Genomic DNA, 27,671 nt, shown 5'->3' with positions numbered 1-27,671 from the left:
AAAGTTTATCCCAACTTCCTCGGATTCACAGACCTGAAAATTAAATATATGCCCCTTCTGCGAGAAGACTGCAATAGGGATGTCTACGCATACCACAAGGGTGAGCAAGTGTGCCCATGTCCTCTCACCTTGCCCATGGGTGAGGGGAGTAGAATGCCACCAACTGTATTGTCCAAGATTGTGTGGTGGAAGCAGGAAGGAGATTGGCCTGAGAAGTTTGGGACATTCCTATATATCCTCACCCACACACTCCCAAAAGCGTTGATATAATTTAAATCAATTATTGTTTTGCCTTATTTTTAATTTGTTTTATTATGGTAGCTTGATTTTTTAACCAGTGCTGCAATATACCATTTTCTAGCAAGCCAAAAAACGGACTCAATCCCCCCCAAATCTGTTCAATTCCAGGCCTTTGGCTTCCATGAAGAAGTTTCATGTTTAGAGAAACTATGGTTAGATATGAAATTCTTACCTGAATGTTGTGCAATGGTTTTTCTCTTTCAGAGATAGCGCTGAGATACGTGAAGTCATCCACGCTGAGCTGGAAAACAGAAAGGCATTCCAGGTTAGGTGTTGTTACCAAGTGCCCAACTAGGCTTGAACCCTCTCCAGTGTAAAAGCCGCACTCACCGAATCTTGGAGGAACAGAACCAGGTTCGGAGGGTTCTGCTGGAGTACTGGCTGGAGCAGCGTGTGAAGCTCGCGCCCCGACGTTATATGTCCTTCGTGTGTCACAGCTGTCCTGTCCCACATAGAGCTGAAAGAAAAACACTCATCATTATTCTGTTCTTGTACCTCTTTTAGCAAGGTTTGTCATTGTATCAAAATAGGATATATGGCTTTAGACGGAAGCACCAATTTTAGCTACAAACTCTCATGTCTTGGTTCCCTGCTTGTTTTGATAGCCTAAATAACAGATCCAAGTAAAATAATTTTGTAATTCCAGCATTAAATCAGGTTATTTTCTTTTAAAAAGAGGAAAGTTTGTATATATTTGAGTTTCTATGATTTATCAGGACCTTTTGCCATTCACCTTTGAATCTCCTTTTTCTGGAAACTCTTTGAGTAGGATTAAAAACCCTTTTTCTGTGAGTAGTTGTGTGTTGTTAATCCTAAGCGTAAATTGCACCCACACCTCGTTTATAAATCATTGCAACTGATGTGCTGTGTTTTATGCATGTCTTAGGGGAGATTTACACATGAATATCCAGGCTTGATTCATCAACTATTTGATATGAGTAGTTGTGTCGTACTCAAGGTGTAGGTGTGATCTACTCATGAGCTCATTGGAACCAGCAAAGTGTGGTCACGAAAAAACAAGTTTTGTGATCCACAAAACCTTTCTCCATAAGAAGGAGTGTCTAGTTATGAAATACTCCATGCAGTAGAAGGGTTGAAAAGTTTACTCAGATTTGTAGACAATGGTGTTGAGATAAAAGTGTTTGGAAGACTTTTCATAAGATCTATAAGAGATATGGTTGTAGTCTTAGCAAGAAAATGATACTTTCCATTTTAGATGGTTTCAGCATGACAGAGTGGCGAGCCATTCATTGCCATATAGCTGTGAGAGAACTGGAGACCCAAGCCTCTAGGGCAGAGATAAAAGTTGGCTAAGAGAAGATGATGTGGGGATTACCTGCATAGAGATGATACGAGAACACCGAAGAAGGGAATAATGTTACCAAGAGCAGAAAGCCTCATGCAGAGTGCTGGCGAACGCCAAGGAGATAGGCATTCGTTGGAAAGAGTGATAAACAACAATAAAAACAGAAAGTTCGATTTCAAAAGATTGAAGAACCAGTTGAGTTCTGTGTCTGTAATACTAAAGATTTGATTTGATTTAATTTGATTATGGATTTGTAAAGCGCAGCGAATGCCCATGGGCGTCTTGGTGCTAAAAAGAGTACTTGACCGAACTGCCCAGGCCGGAGCACGACTATCCCAAATTGAATAACCAAGTTTTTATCTCTTTCCGAAAGGAAAGTAGCGAGGGGCCTTTCTTGATTGAAATTGGGAGCTGGTTCCATGCCTTCACTGCATAAAGCAGGAAGCTTCTCTCTCCCCATCTGAGTTGTTTATATCTAGGGACCTGGATCAGATTGAGGTTGCTGGATCTCAAGGACCTGTTCGACTGGTACATTGCCAGGTGGGTTTTTAGAGACTGCAAGCCTGCACCGTGCAGGGCCTTATATGCTAGACACAAGGATTTGAATTTTATTCTATTTTTCATAGGTAGCCAGTGCAGAGCTCTCAATGCATGGGCTATGGACTCGTGTTTGGGTATGTTCAACACTAGTCGCGCTGCTGCATGCTGTAATCGTTGAAGTTTCATGAGGTGTTGAGACTGCATCCCCGCATACAGCGCATTGCAGTAGTCTAATCTTGATAACGCTAGCATTGTTACTACTGTTTTGCATGATGTCAGTGGGATGAAAGGTAGCAGCTTCCTGATCATCTTCAGGATGAACCATATCAATGATGATAGTTTGTTGGTTTGTGCTTCATAGGACAGTTTGTTGTCTAGGAGTATGCCTAAGTTCTTTACCTTGTGTACTGGCACAGGGCATTGCCCTAAATTGTCTGGCCACCAGTCCTGGGACCAGGAAAGCCTGTCTGAGCCTAGCAGCATCACTTCGCTTTTGTCACCATTTAGCTAGAGGCAGTTAGTCTGCATCCAGCAGGTGATCTGTTCCATACAGTGTTTAAATCTAGTCGCTGTCTCTTGTGTATTGTTAGAGATGGAGACCACTATTTGTGTGTCGTCTGCGTATGAAACTGGGAGAAAGCCACCGTTTCTAATAATAGCCGCTAGGGGCGTCACATAAAGATTGAAAAGGGTGGGGCTTAGTGACGACCCCTGGGGTACCCCACATGGGGATCTAAAGGCTTTAGATTTGGCTTTTCCCAGTTCCACCGTAAAAGACCTGTTGGATAAGAAGGATGCTAACAGGGCCTGAGCTGTCCTAGGTAGTCCAGCCTCATTGAGCCGGTTAAGTAGAGTGTTGTGATTTACCGTGTCAAAGGCCGCCGAGAGATCTAACACAATCAGGGCGGCCTTCCCCCCAGCATCCAGAACACTCCTGAGCTCCTCGGTGGCCATCAGCAATGCGGTCTCTGTTCCGTTGCCTTCACGGAAACCGAATTACGAGTAATTCAATACATTTGCTTCTGCCAGGAAACGCGACAGCTGTCTGTTTAGAAACGTCTCCAATACTTTCGAGGCAAATGGTATCCTCGCAATTGGCCTGTAATTTCCTGGTTCTTGGGGATCTAAATTGGATTTTTTGAGAAAGGGTAATACCGAAGCTGTTTTCCAAGGTGCGGGGAACTGGCTGGTTTTAATTATATTGGTGAAAAGCAGGTATAATTGCTCGCTCAAAAGGTCGTAAAATAGGTGCATCACCTTCGATGGACAGGGATCAGATGTGCCACCCGATTTTGTTGACCTGACCACCTGAAGTATCTCTTCGTACGAGGGGGGCTGAAAAAGAAAACTGTGACCATTTAGATAGAGTGAACTCTCCTCTTGTGTCTGTATTTTAGTCTGCTTTTGCTTGTCCGCCTCCGATCCTCTAAAGGATTCGTAGACAGCAGATACTTTTTCGACAAAGAACTGGCCCAGTATATTACAAAAGTCTGAGCTCATTTCAGTGGGCATATTGGTTTTTGTTTTAGTAAGTTTTCTGACTGTCGAGTAGAGTTCTTTATTATAGTTTTTTTCCTGTTCAATTTTTTGTGTAAAATATTTACTTTTCTCAGCCAGTATTAATTTTTTGTAGATACCTAGAGAGGCATTATATTCCTCTTTTGGTCCCTGTTCGTACGCTGATCTCCATTTTTTCTCCAACTTTCTACAGTTCTGTTTTTGTTCTTTTAGGGCCTGCGAAAACCAAGGTTGGGATGGCGTCTTTCTCCTACTTTTTTTTATTTTTGTGAGGGACTGTTATGTCTGTAGCTAGATGTATCCAGTTTGACACTTTGTGGGTTGCAATGTTGCAGTCACTGTCCAGCGTTGGAGTAGATTGATTTAGCAGATTTTTCAACTTTGAGACATCAATTTTGGACCAGTCTGGGTAAGTGATCTATTTGTGGCGTACTGCCTGTGACTCCTCATTTTTTCCTACCTCTAGAGTGAATATTATTGCCTGATGATCGGACCACGGGATTGGAAGAATCTCCGGCGTCCGGATGCATTTATTTGACATGAAAATCCCATCAAGTGTGTGACCTGCCTTGTGGGTGGTGTGCTTTACTAATTGCTTCATATCTAGATTCATTAGTGCCTCTGATAGCTGTGTAACTTTAGGGTTAGAATCGTTTTCTAGATGCAGATTAAAGTCACCTAGAATTGTGAGGTCGGCATTCCTGACGCTGTTTTCTAGGAAGGGGTTCAGAATTTGAATCAGAGGGGTCTTGGCCTTCGGGGGTCTAAAAATTAGAAGGCCTCTGAAGGTATCGTTCTTGGAAATGTTAATTTGGAAGATGAGAAGAGTTGACAGCAGGGTGGGGTGATTGATGTTATCGTAGGCAGCTAGTGGTCTAGAAGAACAAATGTAAAATATTAAGGGCCTTATTTACAAGATTTTGCTGTAGGGCAGCATCACAGGCCTTCCAGCTGCACTGCCCTACAGCAAAAGAAAAGGACAGAAATGCGCCATATCTATAAGATACGGCGCATTCCTGTCCTTTTTCCCTGTGCTGTCACAGAATGGGTTGCCATGCGCCAAAGCAGGCTCCTTCGTACCATGGTGCCAGGGTGCCTGCTTTTCAGGGATGATTGTTTTTGTGCAGGAAGGGAAACCTTCCTGCACAAAAACAATCACAAGAGGCTTTTTCCTCTTTTAATGTGTGCTGCAGAAAAGCACACATAGAAAAAGGAAAAACGAGGAGAAATAAAGGTATTTCTCCTCGTTGCGCCTTCCTTACGCCTCCCCTGGGGACGTGTAAGTTTTTGGTGCTGCCTCAGGGTTACGATTTCTCATAAATATGGGGCATTATCAAAAATCCAGGGGTGTTGCTGGAATGCCCACAGCAATACTCATTGCACGCCCCTTTAAAGTAGAAAACGGCATTAAAGGGAATGATATTCTACAAGGCAGCATTAAGTCACGCAAAGTGGCTTACTGCTGCTTGGTAAATATGGAGCAGACCACTGCGCAACCAGAGTGTCACAAAAGTGACGCTCTGGTGCTGCAGTCTCATTGTTGTCATGATGGGGAAAGGTAATGAAATTAGAGACAGTAAAGAGAGAGGCTTCCATAGAGTGGAAATCTCAGAAGCCTTATTGCATCAGGTCTAATAAGTCTTGAAAGGTGAGAAACAAGGTCAAACGGCCTAAGACAGAAGGTTCAAAGATTTGGAGAAGAAAGACAGTGAGGAAACCCGATAATAGTTAGGTGGGTTTGACGGGTCATTAGTGTTTATTTTTTTAGTACAGGTAATACTGCAGTCAGCTTGAATAGGTAGCGTCCATGAAAAAGTAGCTGAAATGAGAAGTTAGGCAACATAATAAAACCCACACCCGGAAACCTGCATCTGGTGTGTATTTCCAGGCTTACAATTACATCTGTTTTGTCAATTGTAAAAGTATATTCAGGCTTGTAGAATGCCACTCGTAGTTTTGCATCTTTTTTGAGGGAATTGGGCCAACTATGTTTTGGCAACTCATCTTTCATTAAGAATAAGTCATACTTCCTTCCATATTTCTTAAATCACACTCAATTTCCAAATGTTTTCTAAACCCCCACCACCCCTCAACCCCCACCACTTTCCTCTAGGAGTGTGCATAGTCCAGCCCACAGAGCCAGGAAGTCCGCAGAGGTCTAGAAATATCCACATGTTATTATATATTAAAATATGGAAGTGCTACAAGACAGCATAATAAGCTAATAATTGCTGCTATAGATAGTGTAAAACATCTGCCAATATGAAACCTTATTTTTATATCCTGTTTAGTATATATAAAAAATAACGCTGGACAACAATATTGCTGTTCTTTTGATAATTGTCTTCATTGTTTATTTTTGTCCATTCCAGCATTCCTTATATTTGTTTATTTCATGACCTACCCCTACTCTGAAAAAATGCTAATGGACATCACAGGTAGGCCTGGGCGGTGAACTCCGCTCCGTTCACAGAGTTTGTGGAGTTTTCTGCACTCAGCGCCCCGCGGAGTTCGCAGAGTGCAGAAAACTCCGCTCCGCGTAGTGCAGCGGAGTGTTTTCCCTGCTCGCACTCTCAAACAGTAAGTTAACGAGCTGCTTGGGTAGGATTTCACACAAACATCAGGAAGACCAGTGCGAACAGCAGTTCGCCCTGCACTCCGCCACTTGCAGTACTCTGCTGAGTTTTTTTGTCACTTCGCGAAATTCCACGTAGCAAAACTGCGCAAACTACGCCCAGGCATAAGCTCTCATTCAAAGTGAGCAGACAATCCTGATTCAGACACAAACTGGAGTTTGCTCTTGATTGGGATTACAAGTAATTTGAAAATGAAGCATTTTTCCTGCACCAAATCCACCAGATAAAATCTCTTCAAAATATATTTAGGGACATATTAAAATATTTTGAGACTTGCATTCCACAATGCGGGAAAACGTGAAACATTACTATGTTATCCCCTGTTTAGAGTTGCAGACCTTGAAATAGGGGAATTATCTCACCAAACAAATATCACACCTTATCACATCAGTATTTACTAGGTGCTGTATTATCTTTCCAAATAATCGGCTGAGTGGGTTGAGGCCCTATGTCTTCTCCCACAATAATCATTTGCAGTTAGATTTTGGTATTCTATTTGCTGAATGTATGTATGTGGCTACATTTTACCTGAAGCAATTCCTCACACTAGATCTCAAGTCCCATCAGGCCTTGCAGATACTAGAATCAATTTTGTTACATATTCTTTATATGTTTTTCAAATCTCCTCAAAGTAAGACATTGCAGGGATCAGGGTGAAGAGTCGTTTGGAGTTTTGAGAGAACTGAAAACCCTCCAACATGTGGAAGAAAGTACAAATACTGGGTAGAAACAGGAATTCAATTTAAATATTATAAATCAAAATCCTTATTCAGCTTCAGGATTGCTAAATTCAATGTGATAAGATTAAAGATTATTTCAAAATACATTAAAAAAAATTTAAGCTTAGAGGATGTGAGCATAATCTTAAGTAAATTTGTGGTCTGGTAACAAAGAACTATATGACACAAGTCCTATTCTTGTGTGACGTGATACATATTTGTCTCTTTCCAGAGCACTCCGTTCTTCCTTTCCTATCCTGTTACAGACCAACCACCAGCCTTTTGTGGGCGTGGTAATTGGTTTAATAATATAGTTCAGACCGAACAGCTATCAGCGCCTAACTTGTAATGTGCCCGAGTCATGTTCCAAACAGGAGTTCCAGGGAGCACCCCTCGCAGAAGTTGCAGCAGAAAATTCCTATATACCCTGATAGTCCCTCCCCCAAGCACAAGATGTGCATTTAAGCTCCTGAGGCGGTAATATAAAGTGAAATAGCAGAGCAGATAAGTGAGGGGTGAAGGAGGGCGCCTGGGTCACCCGGCAGCAGGAATTTCTCGCGTGAACTTTACCTAGTATCGGAACTATCACATTATGGCTTTGTGAGGGAGTGGCCGACCATAGGGAGGCCTGCTACCCCCGGGGGGTTTGGGCCCCGGGAGGGGGTGAGGGAGGTAGATCCAGAACTGTACGTGGGCTGGGTGCATTTTTGGGCTGGCGGCAGGATTGGGCTAATTTTGGGCTTGCTTGGGCTTCCTTGGGCTTGGGGGGGTTTAAAACCAGACATTTTGGTCACTGGCCACCATTTTGGTGGCAGTGACAAAGCAGCCGGGGGGATCTGTGCACGAGCGTTTTTTGTCTTTGTTGGGGTGGTGGTTTAGCGCGGTCTTTTCGCGTGGGGGCTTTAGCTGTGCTTAACGGTGGTGCGGATCGGTTTCCTTTTTGGTCGTGGGAGCGGTGTTGCAGCAAGGCGGCGGAATGTCAGGCGCGGCGAGTATGGACGACCCGCGCGTCTGGGAGGCCCTCCGTCTCCAGGGGAAGGCGGGCCGCATGGACCTTGTGCGGCCCGAGGTGCAGATAAGGCCGCCGCAGCACGCTGCCAGTGGCGCCGCAGCGGGGGTGTTGGCTTGCGAGCCGCCGCGGTCGTGGCCGCGTAAAAAGAAGGGCAGGGGAGGCGGGGAGGGAAGGCGGCTGTCGGCAGCGGGGCCAGGCGAAAGTGGTGCCGGGAGGGAGAAAGAGGGTGGGAGGGAGGCGGGGTGCCGGGAAGAGGCCTGCTCTTGAGCTTGTGGGGGGCGGGGGGAGGGAGAGGGAGACGCCGAGTGTAGGCGCCTTGGAGGTTGTGGGGGGGGGTGGCGGTGGGCGAGGGAGACGGCGAGTGCAGGCGCCCTGGAGTCTGTGGGGGGGTGGGTGGTTCGGGAGGGGGGGCGGAGAATGCAGGCGCTGGGGGCTGGGAGGGGGTCTGGTGGGGGTGCCGGCAGGGGCCCAAGTTCTGGACCGGGTGGTAGCAGGGGGGGGCGGATGGCAGGGGGCAGGGGGAGGGGGGAGCGGGGCCGCCCCACCTGATTGATGAGTCGGACATTGAGGGGAGGAGGGAAGGGGGGGCGGGGGGAGAGAGCTGGACTGGGGGTCATAGTCAGGAGAAGAGGCGAGTTTGATCGGGCCGAGCAGACCGCCGTCGCCGAGGGGAACGCGTGTGGACAGGGGGTGGGGGGGAGTTTGCGAGGGGGTTGCTTGGGTCGGAGGCTGTTTCGGGAGTGGGGGTTGTGGTGTATTGTCGGGAAGGGGGCAGTAGGGGGCCAGAGCACGGAGGCGAGGGGGTGCGGGGTGTGTGAGGGTAGGAGGGACCGGCTCGGGAAGGGGGGTGGGAGTTGGAGTGGGGGGACGGTGAGAGGCATGGTGGAGATGGGGGTTGGGGGAGTGACCGGCGCGGAGGGGGAGTACTCCCCACAGTGTGGGGTAGGGGTGAGCAGAGGGAGTGGGGGGTAGGGGGGCGGCGTTGGGGGAGGAGGGGGCATTTTTTCCCCGGCATGCTGGACTACACCTTTCTTCGCTTGGCAGGAACAGCTGGCTAGGCGCTTGGGAGAACAGCATGCGGCTCCACTCCACCGTGGGGATGGCCGGCTCAGCCTTGTACGGGCGGTCGTGCTCCACCGAGGGACCGCTCGCGGGAGCACGTTGGACCGCGAGCGGTAGGTCCCCGCCAGCCCCACCCCGAAGGGTCGAGACGGCCGCCGGGGGATGGGGATGGAGATTGGATGCCGTGGAGCAGGTGGTGGGATCACATGCAGAGGACGGGCGGAGGGAGAGAGTGGATTTGGATGAATTGATGAGGGCTTGTAGGGAAAAGGCGGGGCTGAGCCGGCTGGAGTCCCTAGGGGGTGGCCGGGACATACGGTGGGAGACTGGACTGTGTGCTGGGGACCATGAGGAGGAGTCTGAGGAGGAGGGGGAAATTCGGGGGGGGAGGGGTAGATTAGTAATGTTGTTGGAAGTGTTTTACAGGTACGCCCCCGGCAGGAAGCGCCAAGAGTGACGGCCCCCCCAGCTCAACTGGTTAGGCGGCGGGATCCGGTGCGGACGCCTGCCTTGATGCCAGGTAAGGATGGTGGCAGAGTGGGAAGTGGCTTGGGCACGCCTCATGGAGCGCAGGTGTCGGTGGGGAAAGATGCCTGGGGGGAGGACACGGTGAGACTGGTAAAGGGTAGATACGTGACGGGCGCAGGGGTGGGCACGGACAAGGCGGGGGCGGCGGACGATTGGGGGTTGGGGAGCGCCGGAGCGGCCGGTGTCGGGGGTGCAGCGGCAGAGAAGGCGAAGGCAGGGGGTCATTCGGCCGGGGGCCCCGGGGCAAAGGAGAGTTGCGACGTGCTGGTGCGAAATCTCCCGTACAAGGGTGTGACAAAGCCGCTGGGTGCCCATCTGTCCTTGGCGACCAAGGAAAAGATTTGGATGGGGGAGTACGTAGAGATCCTGAAGCTCCTTTGCAGGGAGCTGACGTCGAAGGAGGAATCGAAGGAGGAGGAGCAAGAGTTGGCCAGGCGGCCCAAGGTGCCCCTGACAATTGAGAACTGGTCGGCGGCGTTCCTAATATATGCTAACGTATATTGGGAGAAGTATCTGGACAGGTCCGTGGCTTTATTCAAATACATGGACGTAGTTAGGCGAGCACAGGTTACCTACGAGGATACGCTTGGTCTCATTATGATGAGGAGTTCCGGGCACGGATGGCGTCGGATCCGGAGGCGAAGTGGGGCGAGCTGGACTCGGATCTGTACCAGCAGAAGATGGGTGGAGCGAAGTTTGGCCACACCATATATACGGCCAGCGGTTTGCCACTTGCGCTGACCCCCTTTTCGGCCCGTCCCACCCATGGGTGGGTGGGGCTGGGGGAGACCATGGCACAGAACACAGTCTGGGCCTGCTGGGACTTTAATAAGGGCGCGTGCGGCAGGTAGGTGTGCCGTTTCAGACATGAATGCGCCAAGTGCGGAAAGAGACATCCAATGGTGCGCTGCTGGGGGGTCCCTGCACAGGGGCAGCAGCACGCAGCGGTGGAGGCTTCGGCCGGGGGGAGGGGTGGAGGAAAAGGAGGGGCAGGATCCATGGGCAAAGGCTCATGCGCCGGTTAGGTTGGATCGGATCGAGCCTTTGTCGGCGGCCTATCTGCGGGTTGAGGAGGTGGCCGTCTAGCGATGGGGTTTCAGGGAGGGTTTTCGATTGGGTTACCAGGGTCCGCGGATCGCTCGGTGGGCTGAAAACCTGAAGTCCGTCAACGCGCACAAAGGGGTCATGAGGGAGAAGTTGTTCAAGGAGGTGAAGGAGGGCCGGATGGTAGGCCCCTTTACAGAGCCGCTGCCAAACTTGATCCTTTCCCCGATGAGGGTGGTGCCCAAGAAGGAGCCGGGGCAGTTTCGCTTGATACAGTATTTGTCCTGGCCGGAGGGGGCGTCGGTGAATGATTATGTCTCAGCGGAGCTTACGTCGGTGTCGTACTCGTCAGTGGACGTGGCACGGAAGATGGTGGTGGCGGTTGGTCAGGGCGCCCTCATGGCAAAATGCGACATCAAGTCGGCATTTCGGCTGCTTCCGGTACATCAGGCGGATCACCAGTTGTTAGGGATCCAGTTCGACGGGGGCATTTTTGTGCTTGGGTGTTCCCCTGGCGCCAGAGAAGACGCACAGTCCCAGTACGGTGCTGTCATTTCTTGGTATAGAGCTGGACTCAGCGGCCATGGAAGCGCGCCTACCGGAGGACAAACGGACGGCAATGTTGGCATTGGTTGGATCCATGTTTGATAAGCGAAAGGTGACCGTGCAAGAGGTCCAGGTCTTGTTGGGGCACTTGAACTTTGCGTGCCGCGTGGTGCGAGCAGGGCGTACGTTTTGCTGCCGGCTAGGTTTGGCGCTATCCGGTTTGACGCTGCCGCATCATCATCTGCGTCTGTCGACGGGGACGAAAGAAGACTTGCGCATGTGGCAGGCTTTTTTGGGGCACTTCAATGGGATGCCCATGGCTCCACCGGAGGATTGGGAATGGGACGTCACGCTGTTGTTGGATGCGGCGGGAGTCAGCGGCTTTAGACTCTACTGGGCTGGGAGATGATGCGCTGAGCAGTGGCCGCCGCATTGGCAGGCAGGTGGCCGGTATTGCCTTTCTCTAATTGTTCCCGTTGGTGGTGGCCTTTACTGTCTGGGCACAGGAGTTGGCTCATAAGCGGGTGTTGTTTCGGGTGGACAATATGTCTGTGGTGCAGGTGGTCAACAGGCAGTCGGCCAGGGACCCGCAGGTGTTGAAGTTGATGCGAGTTTTCGTGCTGCGTTGCTAGGAGCATGACATATTATTTCAAGCCCGACACATGCCGGGGTGGACAATGACATTGCGGATACTTTTTCTCATTCACAGTGGCAGAGGTTCCATGGGCTAGCCACGGAGGCGGACGAACATGGGACGTCAGTGCCAGCGGTGCTTTGGTCAGTGGGAGACGCCGGGTCATTCAACTGGTGAGGGCGTCAGTGGCGGCGTCCACCAGGAAGGCTTATGAGCAGGCATGGCAGGAATTTCGGCGAATTGGAGCGGTAAGGCAAGGGGACCGGTAGCGGCGGGAGGAACAAGTGGTACAGTTCATGCTGAGTTTGATGGACAGGGGGCTATCGAGGGTGACGATTGCGGGGAAGTGGTCGGCGGTGGCGTTCATGGGGAAGTTGTGGTGGGGTTATTCGCCGTCAGCGGGGGAGTTGGGGGCGCGTCTCATGGAAGGATGGGCAAGGGAAAAGGGGGCGCGGGTGAGCCAGCGGAGGCCGATTACGGAGTATATGCTGGGGTCCTTAGTGCAGACGTTACTGTCGATCTGTCGGGATTGGGGGGGAGACTGCCTTATTTTCCACACTTATGTCGTGGATGTTTTTTGGAGCTTTCAGGGTTTCAGAGTTGGTTGGTCTGAAAGGGGGACCAGGGGTGTTGTGGGAGGATGTGGACGTCCGGGAACAGGAAGTGGCAGTGCCCCTGCCGCGTTCAAAGACGGATCAGCAGGGGGAGGGTAAGTGTTGGGACCGAGGAGGTCCACGGCGGTGTGCCCGGCAGTGTGGGGGGGGGTGTTTGGCAGAGGGGCGAAAGAGATTGACGGGGAGGTTTTTAGACCGAGGGGTCGGCAGAGTGACTGCGGCTCAGGTGTTGTGGGTCCTGCGGCACGCCCTACGGTGTATGGGTGAGGACCCGAAGGCATTCGGGACGCATTCGTTTCGCATTGGGGCGGCGACAGAGGCGGCACGGCGAGGATGGGGAAAGGAGGACATCAAGCGGTTGGGGCGATAGAAGTCGGACTGCTACAGGACTTATGTCAGGATGCGGGGTAGGGGTGGAGTAATGATGTGACAGCATTTCCCGCCTCTTACATGTGTGTCTTTACAGGTGCAGTGGCGGGGCCAGCTGCGGCGGCATTGGACATTTACATAGTAGGACATTCTTTTGTAAAGAGAGCCGAGAGGGCGGAATGGGACAAGCACCGGAGCCTTAATTTGGAACTGGACGAGGGGTTATTTCATTGTCATTGCCTAGGAAAAGGGGGCATGCGCTGGCATGAGTTGGTGCCGGCACTGAATAATGTAGTGCGAAGGGGAGTGTGTCTGGATTTGGTGGTCATACATTTAGGAGAAAATGACTTGGTCCAGTGTAAAGGTTTAGCGTTGGTCAAGCAAATGAAGAGGGACTTGTTGGAAATAAAGGGTAAATGGGCGGGTGTCATGTGATTTGGTCTGACTTTGTTCCCAGGAGATGTTTGAGGGGGGCGGAGAGGCCAGCGGCCATCTATAAGACACGGAGGAAGATGAACAGGGAGATGAAGGGTTTTTGTGAGAAAGAGGGCTTGGGTAGGATGACGCACCCGGAGTTAAGGTATGGGGCTGTGTACTTTTTTAGGGAGGCTGGCGTACATCTGTCTCGGTATGGGATGGAGTTGTATATAGTTCAACTGAAAGGAGGCACTGGATCGAGCTATTGGGGTGTGTAGATACCCGAGGGTGCAGGTGTCCTATGGGGGCGTCGAAAGTCCTTAGTGCGGCTTTCGAGTGATATTTCTTCCTAGTCTATGGGGGCCATGGTAGGAGGAGAGAGGAAGCCACTCACCATATGCAATCATTTATGCATCTAGTCCTCCACAGAGTATTTACTCTGGTGGGCAAGGGCCACCCACCCACATGTCACAGCCCACAGCAAGCCTTCAGATCCTCATAGGCCTCATGCACAGCGGCAATTCTTCTCCGTCAAACACAAACGTCATCGTGATGGGCAGCTCTCCCCTGCTTCCATCCACCTTGGGTTGGAACCTGAGGCACAACAGGCCAGTCTCCCAGGCTCGCCTCCAACCCAGTCCAGGCAAGGCTCAGCCGTGATGAACAGGAAGGACGGGAGGGCTGCTCCCCTTATTTACCCCAAAGGGCCAGGCTTCAGAGAGACCCTCCAATGAGTGGCCAAAGCAGGTTCAGGGCAAGAGCAGCAGCGGGGCCCTCCTACTTGGTGATGCAGTCGTCCGCCACAGCCCCTCAGTCGCACCCACCATCTTTGAATGAGACCGTTGAGTGCGGTCAGAGGTTGCAACCAACACAGGTCTGAACCAGTGCTACTTGAAGATAGCAGGAAGGCACCCCATTAACAGCAGAGCTCCACTGCTTCGGACAGGTGGTTTTCAACTCAAGAGGATGCCCAGATTTAGAAGAATGGATATGTGGGGTCAGAAACATTAACCTAGTAAGTTCTGTTAGCCATGTTGATGGCCACACCTCCCTCCAAAAAGTCTTGCACTGGAGTTGATGCTATGCAAAATTAATTCAGAACCATTTAGAGACATTGTTGTCAATTATTATTAATGATGGCAAATATACAGCTGCAGCTAAGTGCGTCATTGTAAAGCTATGCTGGAGCTGCTGTGCTGGTTGCTGCTACTCACAACACATATACTAAGTGTGCACTTACCACTGCATAGGTCTGAATATTAGAACAGGTACATAGGCGGAATGATTCACTGGGGTGGTCCAAAACCCAGTCAGAGCCCAAAAATACCTGCTGGAACCAAATTCCAGACGTTCCCACCCAAATTGAACATTGCCCCTTCAGGAGGACACAGATAGTATAATCAGGCACAGCTTTAATGCTCCGTCTCCTACTGCTGCAGAAATAATGTATGGCAAATTTGCCCTGGGCAAACACAAGGAGATGGTGGAGGGAGCGCTGAAACTTTTCAGACACTCAACCCCAGTCACAGATCTGGGTTGAAGCCATCATCATTCTTTAGCTCACTTCACCAAGCCATGTCTTCCCTGGACCAGTTTTGAGCTAACAGCCCTCTTCAGCCAGGCTAGCTTGAATCCAGTGGCAAAGTGAGCAAAGGACCCACGTCTGAGCATACCCTGCCAACTTAGGGCGAACAAAGCAGCTGCAAGGAGTTGATGGACAGAGCTCTGAAACTTTTCAGACACTCACCCCAGTCACAGATCTGGGTTGAATTCATCATCGTTCTTTAGCTCACTTCGCCACCCCAGTTCAGACACAGCTATATGCAAATCAGTCTTGACCCTGTGCCTCATGGGAATAGTCCAGCCCGAACTGCCAAGCCATGTCTTCCCTGGATCGGGCACAAGTATCCTGGGACCGGTTTCGGGCGATCAGCTCTAATCAGCCAGGCTAGCTTGAATCCAATGGCAAAGTGAGCAAAGGACCCACGTCTGGGCATACCCTGCCAACTTAGGACGAACAAAGCAAACACAAGGAGATGATGGATATATCACTGAAACGTTTCAGACACTCACCCCCAGTCACAGTTTGCCCTGGGGACGAACCATTGTAACACATACCAGTTTAACAATAGGCAAATTTACTATGAGTCTGAACGAAATGAGGGATAATGAGCTGAACCAGGGTAACCATACTTAAATTCCATGGGCCTCATTTATGGGCCTCGCTGCCGTGCTGCCCTGCGGAAAAATAAAAGGTCAGGAGTGCGCTGGGTCTATTAGATATGGTGCATTCCTGTCCTTTTCCCCTGCACAGGCGCACAGTGGGCTGCTGTGCGCCAATGAAGCCACCTTTGCAACATGGTGCAAGGGTGTCTGTGTTGTGAGTATGATTATTTTTGTGCAGGATGGGAAACCTTACTGCACAAAAACAATCACAAGAGGCTTTTTCCTCCTATTGTAGCACACATGGAAAGAGGAAAAACGAGGTGAAATAAATATATTTCTTCTCGTTGTGCCTCCCTTACGCCTCCCCTGGGGAGGCATAAGTTTTGGTGCTGCCTCAGACTTACGATTTCTCGTAATTCTGGGGCAGTGCCACAAATTTCCCAGAAACACCCATGGAACGCCCCTTTCATGCAGGTTTTTGTGTGGAAGGGGCACATAATTATAAGGGCATGACAAGCCACATAACATGGCTTTACGTGTCCTTATAAATGTAAATGTAGGCGTACTTGTAAAGCGCACTGATACTCCAGTGTCCTGGCGCTGTACTCATACCGCTAGGGAACCCTTCCTGGTTTTTCACCGTGAAATCTCCACTCCTGGGCATCCCCAGGGTGCAACCAGGCATCCCTAGCGCTGTTGGGGGCCGTTGTGGAGACTAAGCAAGCTATTGCCCAGAGTTGCAGCGTGGGACCCATGCTTAGAGTAGGCACCGAGGCGAGAAATCAGGTCCGAGGAATTATGAGCCCAAGATCCGCCGAGACCAGCCGAGGCAGGAATTGAACCCTGGTCCCGGGCCAGACCTCTGCATCAGGGACTGCCGCTCTAACCAGTGAGCCACACTTCTCCACATATAAATATGCCAGTGGCACATTTCACCACCGGAACGGCAAAAAAGTGACGTTCCGGCAGCGCAATAGTGCCAGTAGGGGCTCATAACTGTACTTTTCTTCATTCAAAACTGGTTTGCACTTGCAAATTCTAGGGGAGCAGAAGTTTCATCCAACTCCACATCCAAAATTGTCCCACGTACTAGACACCATTTGCACCCAATTTTAAGGAAGAAAGTATTCTTAAAGACTATTTCCAACTCAACAGCCTGATTTCTATTTTTTTAGACAATTCCTTTGCTTTCTTTCTATTAATCATTCTGTATTTTTTATACATATATATTTTTTATGTTATATTTTCAATCCACATTATTGTTTTCCAGCAATGTTACTGAAACATTTTCACCTATTCCCACCTTTAGGCGGAATTCTGTAGGAACAGATGCAGGGAGGAATTATTCAAGACATGTTAGAGTTACCTACAGTGTGTTCTGAGCATGATCTCTCACTGAAAAAAGGCTTGGTTCACTTGTAAAAAGATTATTGTCCTCAGACCTCTGAGCCTAGGCTGTTGACATGAAGACCGCATTTTTCTGATGATGGAACCTGTCTGTACTGGTCTGCAGGTCACACTTCACAATGCTTTTCACATCTTCCTTTTATTCCAGATTCTTTTGCATGAGCCCGTCCTGGAACACCCACCTCCTGCTTATGTGATCCTGAAGATGCCCCATTATAAGGCTCCTGTGAGTTACTCATGTTTAGTCATGCATCATCCACTAATGTTCCATCCTCCCAGGTTCGAGAAGATTTTATTTACCTGAAGTTAAGGCTGGAGGCGGGCCTAAGATAAATTATATTATATACACGAGATAGAAGTCATGGCAATGAGGCCCTCATTACTGGGTTACCTTTAGAAAGCTATTGCTATACATATGGGGCCTCATTTATGAGGCTGTGCATCACTTTTACGCCGCCAGTGCATCACTTTTTGTGACGCACCAGTGGCGTAAAAGTGCGCCTTGTTGCGCCATATTTACAAAGTGACGCATCTAGGTAGATGCGTCACTTTGTAAACCCCTGCGCCACATTATACCTGCGGCAGGTATAATGTATGCAAGGGGGGGCGTATTGACGCAAGAAAGGGTCGTGGAAGTGACGCAGTGAAATCTATAAGATTTCACTGCGCCACTTCTAGGATGCAAATGCGTCAATATCTTACGCCTGCCTCACAGCAGGCGTAAGACTGACACAGGCCCTTTCACATGGGGCTTGCCCCATGTGAAAGGACGCATTGCTGAAGTTGCATCACTTTTGTGACGCATTCCAGCAATGCGTCACTTTTGCGCCAAACAGATAGGTCAGAAATACTGTCGTATCTGTAACTCCTTGCACAATGTAAATACGACGCAACATTTGTGTCGCAAGGAGGGCGCAATGAAAAGTGACGCATCGCTGTTTTCACGCAGCGATGCGTCACTTTTCATAAATGAGGCCCATAGTATTTTTGGTTCTAGGCTGCTTGCTTAAGTGTGTTATTTTATCTCTTTCATTTCACTACACGTCTTTTACCCTCCACTTTCAGAAACTCGTTTATTTTCTCAGCTTATCCATGAGGTGTCTTCTGACAGATGATGTTGGTCGTCAGCTTATCTTATGATGACATTAGTGCCTTCCTCCTTGTTGGCCAAGCTATCTATCAGTTGATGCTGAAGAACACACAAGTCTAATGATTTACAATCTTTCTGTGGGCTCTTGGAGTTTTCTTTTTCACAAGGGCTGGGGGTAAACATAAACCATTATCTCGTGTTAATAGGTAATGTAAGTGCAATTACAGAAGGTGTCTTTCTTATCTGTGCTCATAATGTTCAATATTTTGTAATGTGTAACAGTGATGCTGTCGAGGAGCCTGTTCAAGTGGAAAGCAAAAGGTCTCTTTTACACTGTTAATTGTGAGCAAGGAAAGGAGCTAGTAGAGTCATAAACTCTAACACCTTAGCCTTGCATGTTTTCTAAAGTGGATTTGTTGAAACTACAAAAAAAAAAAAAAATGTGTTTGCAAAAAATGATGCGAAATAGTGTATATCGTACTTGTCTGGATCTCGGGTGGAAATTGAAATCAAGAGCACACCATGCACACAAAAATAAAAGTGATATACCAGTAGGAGTCTGGTTTGAGCAGGAAATGTCTCTCGGCCGTGGTTTTAAAATTCTCTCAAGACATTTTCTGGTCAAAGTGCTCTCGTGGGGGTTAAAATTAAACAAAATTGCACAATCATTAAACAAAATTGCACAATCATTAAACAAAATTGCACAATCAGAGAAATGGAAAAAATCCAGAACTGTGTACAAAGTGAAGTGCACAAAATATGAGATATTTTTATGAATAATAAAATTGTAATCTGTGCCTACTAGGCCTCTCCTAATAGGAATAATTGAAAATGCAACGCAAATATGACAGCATGATGTTCAGATCAGCCTTGATAATCCTCTTGAACAATGTATCCCACCATCCAAAGACGTCCATGCAGCCACTGAAGCTAAGTCTTTCTGCCATCCTGCTTTTTATTTTCGGACCTTCAAATTATTTATTATTCATGGCAGCCACATTTATTACACAAAGCAATACAGGCATACATGCATTTATGCCCAGCCAGCGAAAATGAATGTTGCCCAATAAAACATGTTATTTGGAGCAAACATACTGGTAAACCGAGACTCACACATTTATTAACACAGTGCAAAAGAAAAGACATTACTAAATGTCCAGAGTCCATTCTAGAATTATTGTGTAAAAGAAAACAAAGAGGGTCATACTAACAAAGCCTGGCTACTGTGACTGTGTCAGACTGCACGGATTTAACACATTGTGCTCTGATGATTGTTACATATGTATGGTAATCACATCTGCACACAAAATCACAGCATGCATCCTGATCTTCCCAGTCTAATGTGCTATTGATTACTACTATACCATTGTTGAGGGAGTGAAGGAGCAACATGTCTAACCCGACCCTGCTCCCCCAAACACAACAATGGTTATGGCATTTTGCAATAAGCGTATCTGCATATATACTATGGGGCCTCATTTACTATGTCAAGTCAAGTCAGAAAATTTATATAGCGCACTACATACCCAGAGGGTCTCAAGGCGCTAAGGAGGGGGGGGGAGGATTACTTGTGAAATATCCACGTTTTAAGTTGCTTTCTGAAAGCTAGGTGGTTCTGGGTAAGGCGAAGGTAAGTGGGGAGTGAGTTCCATGTTTTAGCAGCCAGGTAAGAGAAGGATCTGCCTCCCATGGTGGTCTTGTTGATGCGAGGTACAGTGGCGAGGGCTTGGCTGGAGGAGCGTAGTTGGCGGGAGGGGGTGTAGAAGGACAGTCTTGAGTTGAGGCATTCCGGTCCGATGTCGTAGAGTGATTTGTGTGCGTGGGTTAGCAGTCGGAAAGTGATTCTCTTATTGACGGGTAGCCAGTGGAGGTCTTTCAGGTGACCAGAGATGTGTTCGTTGCGTGGGATGTCTAATATGATTCTGGCTGAGGCGTTTTGGATTCGTTGGAGTTTCTTTTGGAGTTTAGCGGTAGTGCCTGCGTAGAGGGTGTTTCCGTAGTCCAGTCGGCTCGTGACCAGAGCGTGGGTGACTGTTTTCCTGGTTTCGGTGGGGATCCATCGAAATGTTTTTTTGAGCATGCGAAGAATGTTGAAGCAGGATGAGGATACGGCACTGACTTGTCTGTTCATTGAAAGTGAAGAATCCAGGATAACGCCTAGGTTCCGTGCGTGGTCTGTCGGGATGGGTGCTTTTCCAAGGGCTTCCGGCCACCAAGAGTCGTCCCATGCGGAGGGGGATGTGCCTAGGATGAGGACTTCTGTTTTATCTGAGTTCAGTTTCAGACGGCTGTGTTTCATCCATTCTGCAACTTCTTTCATTCCTTCGTGTAGGTTAGTTTTGGCGGTGCTGGGGTCCTTGGTGAGAGAAAGGATCAGTTGAGTGTCATCTGCGTAAGAGATGATGTTGAGGTTGTGTTGGCGGGCGATGGTCGCGAGGGGGCTCATGTATACGTTGAAGAGGGTGGGGCTGAGAGAGGATCCTTGTGGTACGCCACAGATGACTTCGGTGGCCTCGGACTTGAATGGTGGAAGGCGGACTCTCTGGGTTCTTCCGGTGAGGAACGAGGTGATCCATTCAAGTGCTTTTCCATGTATTCCGATGTTGCTGAGGCGTTGTAAAAGGGTGCTGTGGCAGACTGTGTCGAATGCTGCAGAGAGGTCGAGGAGGATGAGGGCGACTGTGTCTCCATTGTCCAGTAGAGTTCGAATGTCGTCTGTTGCTGCGATGAGGGCGGTCTCAGTGCTGTGTTTAGCTCGGAAGCCAGATTGTGAGGAGTCGAGGGATTTGTTGGCTTCGAGGAAAGTGGCGAGCTGGTTGTTGACAGCTTTCTCGATTACTTTGGCCGGGAATGGAAGGAGCGAGATGGGGCGGTAATTTTTGAGTTCGGTGGGGTCCGCTGTGGGTTTTTTCAGAAGGGCGGTGAGTTCAGCGTGTTTCTAGTTTTCCGGAAAGGTGGCGGAGTTGAAGGAGCAGTTGATGACGTCTCGGAGGTGCGGTGCTATGACGGAGTCTGCTTTGTTGAAGATGTGGTGAGGGCATGGGTCTGTGGGGGATCCTGAGTGGATGGAGTTCATCAGGCGGATGGTGTCCTCAGTGGAGATTGGGTTCCAGTCGTTAAGGGTGTTCGCGGGGGAAGAGTGTTCAGCATGTGGTTGGGTGGGTTGGGCTCTGGGTTGGTTATCGAAGCTGTTGTGGATGTCTGCAATCTTGTTGTGGAAGAATGAGGCTAGGGAGTCGCAGAGGGCTTGAGAAGGGGTGATGTCGTTGGAGTTGGCCGAGGGATTGGAAAACTCCTTGACGATGTTGAAAAGTTCCTTGCTGTTGTGGGCGTTGTTATCAAGTCGATCCTTGAATGCTGTTTTCTTGGCCTTTCGGATTAGTTGGTGGTGAGTGCGGGTGGCGATTTTGAAGGCGTCCTTGGTGCTGGTGGTTGGGTCTTTTTTCCAAGCTTTTTCCAGGGTGCGGCAGAGTTTCTTGGACTTCTTAAGATCATCGTTGAACCATGAGGCCTTCTTGTTGCCAGGTTTGCTTTGACGTTTTTTCAGTGGTGCTAAGGTGTCGGCGGTGTTGGATAACCATAGGGTGAAGTTGGCAGCGGCTAGGTTTGGGTCCGAGGAGTGGGCTGGGGTGTTTAGAAGGAGTGATGAGGAGATCTGGTCGGTGGTGATTTTGTTCCAGTTTCTTTGCAGAGTTGGTTGGAGGTGGTTGGTGGGTTTGGGCTTGTTGTAGGTGAAGTGAACGCAGCTGTGGTCAGTCCAGAGGAGATCCGTAGTGTGGCTGAAGGAGACATGATTGCTGGAGGTGAAGATGGGGTCGAGTGTGTGACCTGCGATGTGGGTGGGGGAAGTGACCAGTTGTTTAAGTCCGAGGTTGGCAAGGTTGTCCAGGAGGGTGGTGGTGTTGCGGTCGTTGTTCTTTTCAAGGTGAAAGTTGAGGTCTCCCAGAAGGATGTATTCTTTGGAGGGGAGCGCGTGTGGAGTGATGAAGTCCGTGATGTCTTCACTGAATTTTGCGCGGGGTCCTGGTGGTCTGTAGAGGAGGGTGCCTCTGAGTGTGGTTTTGGGGTCGATGTGGATCTGGAAGTGAAGGTGTTCGGAGTTGGCGAGGTTGGCGTCCGAGCTGGTCGAGATGCGGATTGATTTCTTATGGACGATAGCGATTCCTCCTCCTGTGTGGCTGGTACGGTCTTTGTGAGTGATCTTATAGTCTTTAGGGATGGCAATGGTGATGTCTGGTGCGGAGGAAGCATTCATCCATGTTTCCGTTAGGAAGGCGATGTCTGGAGAAATGGTGTCTAGTAGATTCCATAGGTCAATGGTGTGCCTGTGGACCGAACGGGTGTTGAGAAGGATGCATTGTAGGTGGTTGGGGTCGGGAGTCAGTGGTGTGGTCGTAGCGGAGGTGTTGTCGGTGCCGCTGAATTTGCAGGAGTAGCAGGAGAAAGGTCCATGGGTTTGTCCAGGGGTGGCTTGGATGCAGGTGGGGGCGCGACCGGGGTTAAGGGCTAGGAGGGTGGCGGCAGCGTAGGTAATGCGGGAGGGCTGGGAAGCGCGAGGGGCAGGGGGTCTGGCGCTGGGCGCGGTCCAGGCGCGGACGGGCGTAGACGGGCTTACCTTTGGCGCACCTTCGGCGTGTACGTAGCGCGTGGACGCTGCGCGTGGGGGCATTTGGCCATAAATGGATAGTGGAGGGGGAGGGGCGAGGGCGCTTCAGCTGGGAGGCGGGGCGGGCTCAGTAAGCACAACAACAACAACAACAGGGACAAAATGGAGGGGGGAGCAGGGCAGGGCGCCGGGGGTATATCGCGCTAAAATGCACTTACAATGCTGAAATGATACAGGCAGGCGAGGCAAGCACAAATTCAATAGCAGGCGACAAAATAAACAATGGCAGAGTAACAGCGCTAGTCAGCACAGCACTATGAGGCACCAACAGCAGCCAAGCATCAATGCAGACACCCTTGCATCATGTTGCAAGGGTGCCTGCCTTGCGGGGGTGATTGTTTTGTGCAGGAAGGGACTCCTTCCTGCAAAGAAACAATCAGTGATGGAATGTTCCTCTTTCTATACGGGTTGCAGAATGCAGCATGCATAGAAAGAGGGAAAAACAAGGAGAAATAAAAGTATTTCTCCTCATTGCGCTACTCCTGTAAAAGAGGTGCTATGTTTGAGAACACAAAAATTGAGCTACAAAGATAAGGAAATAAAATAAGAATTAGAATACAGTAGGAATGTAAAGCAATTAATGGACTCTCACTCCACGTGGTTTTGGATATGGTGAAAGAGGTAAATTATCAAGAAAGCTGGTAGCAGATGGATTGATAATAGTATCTACAGTTTTTCTGAAAAGATCACTGGCGTTCAGGTTTATTATGAACTGAAACAGAAAATGCATGTAGAGAGTAACAAGGTTTTACTTAGTCATCAGGAGAAGATTCAATAGAGAATTAAATCAACAAAAGACATCTTCCAACATATACTAGCCAAGACCCACATCACTGCAGCACCTCCTCTGATATGAGATGGATTTAGCAAAAATCGATTCAAACTCAAAACAATGGTTTTTACACTGATACCTAAAACAATACCAAGAAGAGTCTAACATGTTCTGTGAAAGAGAAAACATTGAACCTGGGGAAATATCTTGCCATTTAGCCCATTCTGATTGGTAGTTGTGCACCTAGAATATACACACACAGCGGTGTGTGCTATTTACCAGGTGTTAGACATGTCAGCCTTCGGGTGGTCTTCACCCAAACTTTTTGTCATACTCTTCAATTTTTGCTGATCTTGTTTTTATGTTGGCCTTAGGACTCTGTGCACTGTACCAGTGCTAACAAGTGCTAAAGAGTGTGTTCTCTCTCTTTAAACGTTTGTGAAATTGGCATACGCCCAATTGGTACATTTAATTTACTTGTAAGTCCCTGGTAAAGTGGTACCACTTGAATAAAGGGTCTGTAAATTAGATGCGACTAGTGGGACTGCAGCACTCGTTGTGCCACCCACTTAGCCATTTAAACAAGTTGGAGTCTGTCATTGCTGCCTGTGTGTGCAGTTAACACTGCCATTTCGAAGTGGCAAAATAACACCTTTGACAGGCCTAAACCTTCCTTTGTAATACTTATAAATCACCCCTAGGGTAGGCCCTAAACAGCCCACAGGGCAGGGTGCAATGTATTTAAAAAGTTGGACATATACCTTTACCTTTAAAATGTCCTGGTACAGATAAACACTTACATTTGTTTTTCACTACTGCAAGGCTCTTGCCTCTCCCATATGATTAAGTTGGGTTAACTTACTAGATTTAAAAAGTGATAACTTTTAATTGGGAGGAGGTAAAAAAGAATTGTTTTTTCAACCCCTTTTTCATGGTAAAGTCGGATTTTAAGTCTTAATTCTGTAAATGGCACTTTTAGTAAGCTGGTAATACAAGGGGTGGGTCCTACGACACACAGCTAGATAGGGCCAATAATACAAAATACTCAAAACATCTAGCTGACCATTTGCTAGGCTGTAAAAGTTTTATGCAGACTCAGACCAAATTCTCAAATAAGTTAGTCATATAATTTAATTATTAATTTTCTTGAATGTCATTTGTTTGCAATTTCACAAAGACAGATATCAGATACACACAACAATTGAAATGACATCACAGTACAATTCACATACCATCAAAACAAATAAGGATTGAAACAAAGAATTCAAATAACAGATAACAATTCACATTGATTTGGTGTAGTTTCCAGCCAAGAAAAAATAACGGTAACCTACAAGAACAAAAAAAAACAAGCTAAGGTTACCAACCAACGGGGGTAAATACATTTATGGCAGAAGAGGATTTGGACACTAAATACATTATTTCCCTCAGCCGCAACTTAATCTTTTTTAATTGAAAAACATCCTGAATGGTACAATTGTGACTTGTGCCAATGCGTTTCAAATCCCACCCAGTTTTCGGGGACTCTCTTCAGGGCTGTGACTGGAGTCTGTGACTAGATTTGCAAAAAGCCTGGGATACAAACCCACAAGTGAGCTTCTATGTATTTTTCACAACAAATGTCTATCAGTTGCAACATATGGGGCAGGACACGTAAACTGTAAAGCCCTGCAGGCTGTACAGAATACGTTTATAAGAAGACTTCTGGCTATTTCACACTTCAACATCATTTTGCCACGAGGAGGTAGGGCTAAACTACCTGTGGGATTACATCAAATTACAAACCCTCTTACTGTGGCAGCGTATTTGGAAAAACCCAGAAGCCCAATTATGTAGATCAGTGCTGATAGATTGCATGAATCTGCACTCTTGCTTAGACCTCCCCTGGATCAAATCCATTAAAAAGGGCTTTGAAAGTCTGGGCATACCAGCTCTTTATCATAGCCCGGCTCTTATATCTAACATCTCCCCAGCACACATAAAAAAATCTCTTTTACAAACGTAGGCAAAAAGCACGGCAGGGCGATAGCCGGGAAGAGTGCATAGTTTGCTGTAGATGAAAGACATAAGTTCCTACTCGCAAGGTTATAACTACAAACCATACACTTTTTGGTGGCCTGTCCATTCAACGTGACTTGGTTCTCATTTTTACCCCACTGTCATTGTGAGATCCCAGCCGAACAAAGCACTTTGCACTTTACATTATTTTGTACATTTTAACCCCTTGCCTGCTGATGACGGAACCGCTCTGTCATCAGCTGCGGTGGCGCTGTGCTGATGACGGAGCAGTTCCGTCATGGCCCGCTCGGAGCGCCTGCGCGGCGCGAATTCCGCGCCTGCCCTGAGCGTTCCATTGAGCGGGGCGGGCCATGACGGAACCGCTCCGTCATAAGCACAGCGCAACCGACGCTGGTGATGGAGCGGTTCTGTCACCAGCATGCGGCCACCGCGCGGCCGCCCCGCCCCCTTAGCAATGCGGCGGAATAGCCGCCGCAGTGAAGGGGTTAACCTACACCAAAGAAGGCAGTTCTTGCGCCCCATAATGCATGCTCAGGATTCTATATCCCACCTAGCAGCTTTTTCTTACTTGCAGTGCCTGGGAAATAAAACTTTTATTATTGCTGTATTAAATTACATCTTAAGTTCCCTTAGACTACGATCTAAATATTGAAACTTGTCAGTATATTGCTGCTATCACACCATTTAATGGACTAAATCTGAAGTTTTGATGGTGTATGAACCCCTTTGTACTGTGTATTTTATGATATGACTTTTATGGCTCGCTAGTACCGAATAAAGAATTTGATTGATTGATACTGCACGCATGTGATTCTAATCATTTGAGATTTATTTAACACTGACAAAACTCATTGTTTCAGAGAGTGTCACCCAATTCACCTTTCTCAATTTCTTACAGATGTAGTAGCAGAATATCATTGTCAGAATAGCTGACCTAAACATTGTGTCTGTGATATTGCCTGCAAATGTTTGTGTTAATAATTGAATATCTACACACAATTTTTAGGTAAACAATGTTTAGTAGATGATATTTATGTCAGATGATTTTTATGTATACAATATTCTGTCATACACCCATCATAGATATTTACAGCGAGATCCAGGGTCAATAGTTGCACAAAACAATATTACTACAAAAGGTCTGAATAATTGCCTTTTTTCAGTTTATGGGGAGCGTTCCTGCAGGCAAAATGCTTTCGCCGGGTGCACTGAAAATCCTTGCATCATTACGGTTGTGTATCCTGGGATCCTTTAAGGGAATTGTGCATACAACTTTCCTACAGTACACAGGGAAACATGAAATGGAATGATATGGCTCAAGGGTTTACCCCTGTGAGCTTTTTCAAACAAGTTGCATGTCATTCTTAGACTAACTGCCATGTATTTACACTTGAAGAGCCTATTTTGGTATAATTGAAAATTGGATTGATGTATTTTTGATCCAAGTTGACAAATGGACGAATGTAATTAAAATGTTTGCTAGGTTTTGCATATTTAGTTTGAAATTGTATTTATCTAAGAGATGAGACACACGATTTTTGGGTCTTTGTTTAGATAGCAGAGCTGTCAAACACATATATATATTCCTAATGATATACATAGAGTGGGCTTCAGTTCTGCCTATTTCCGCCATTGGCTTTCTTCAATCAGCTTCATTTAGCCAATGGCTTTAGACTTTCTCAGCTACGTCTTAACTCAGTCCAGCGGAGTCTCATTACTCGCCTAACGATGTAGGCTGTTTGGGTCTAGCCTTCCTCCTCCACTTGAGTGCTTACATTGATCTTTATGAGGGACTACCTCTCAACTGTAACCCTGGGAGGCCTCTACAGCTGCACCCCTCCTGTGCGTCTTGCTCTAAGGTGACAGTGCTGGTGCACTATCCCATTAATCCAAAACCTATTGGCGTTGCCAATGCTTGCTTAATGATGGCATTGTGTTTGTAGGGACTGAGCATTACCAATGTTTTCACTTTTTGTGATAAGCTTGGAATCACGTCATAGAGATGGAACCGTTTCAACATAACATGCGTTTGGTGAGAACAGAGTTCTTAAAATGGCAATGGTGCTCAGACAGGATGTCACCATGGCTATATACGTCTTTGTTTAAACTGCCTTGATTGCTAGCAGGATTCTTTCACCAAGATCTCACTGTCAGGAAAATTCAGCGTTTTCAAGCTGAAGCGAGTAGTGAAATATTCCTTAGGTAAAGGAGAAGAGGTGCACCTCTCATAGTGTAGCAAATCATAGTAAATTCACAACGACAAAAAAAATCTCATTAGTGTTGACTACAAAGTGTGCCTTAGCCAC

The 27,671-nt window shown here is 48.0% G+C and overlaps 1 protein-coding gene across 1 annotated transcript in view; it reads right to left on the bottom strand.

The window, feature by feature from the left end:
- The window catches only part of LOC147750549 (V-type proton ATPase subunit S1-like), a 335,890-nt gene that overhangs the window by 237,047 nt on the left and 71,172 nt on the right, over positions 1–27,671 (bottom strand). Inside the window, exons 2-3 of the mRNA XM_086966826.1 lie at positions 631–757; positions 473–541 (exon numbers count right to left, since the gene is read on the bottom strand). Of these exons, the coding sequence (XP_086822952.1) occupies positions 473–541; positions 631–757 (196 nt within the window). The remainder of the gene's footprint in view (positions 1–472; positions 542–630; positions 758–27,671) is intronic.

This window comes from Lissotriton vulgaris, chromosome 1_1 (assembly GCF_964263255.1).
Source record: "Lissotriton vulgaris chromosome 1_1, aLisVul1.2, whole genome shotgun sequence".
In the NCBI taxonomy this organism is placed as follows: domain Eukaryota; kingdom Metazoa; phylum Chordata; class Amphibia; order Caudata; family Salamandridae; genus Lissotriton; species Lissotriton vulgaris.
The sequence above is the reverse complement of the archived record's forward strand: the minus strand, read 5'-3'. Positions and strand labels throughout refer to the sequence as shown.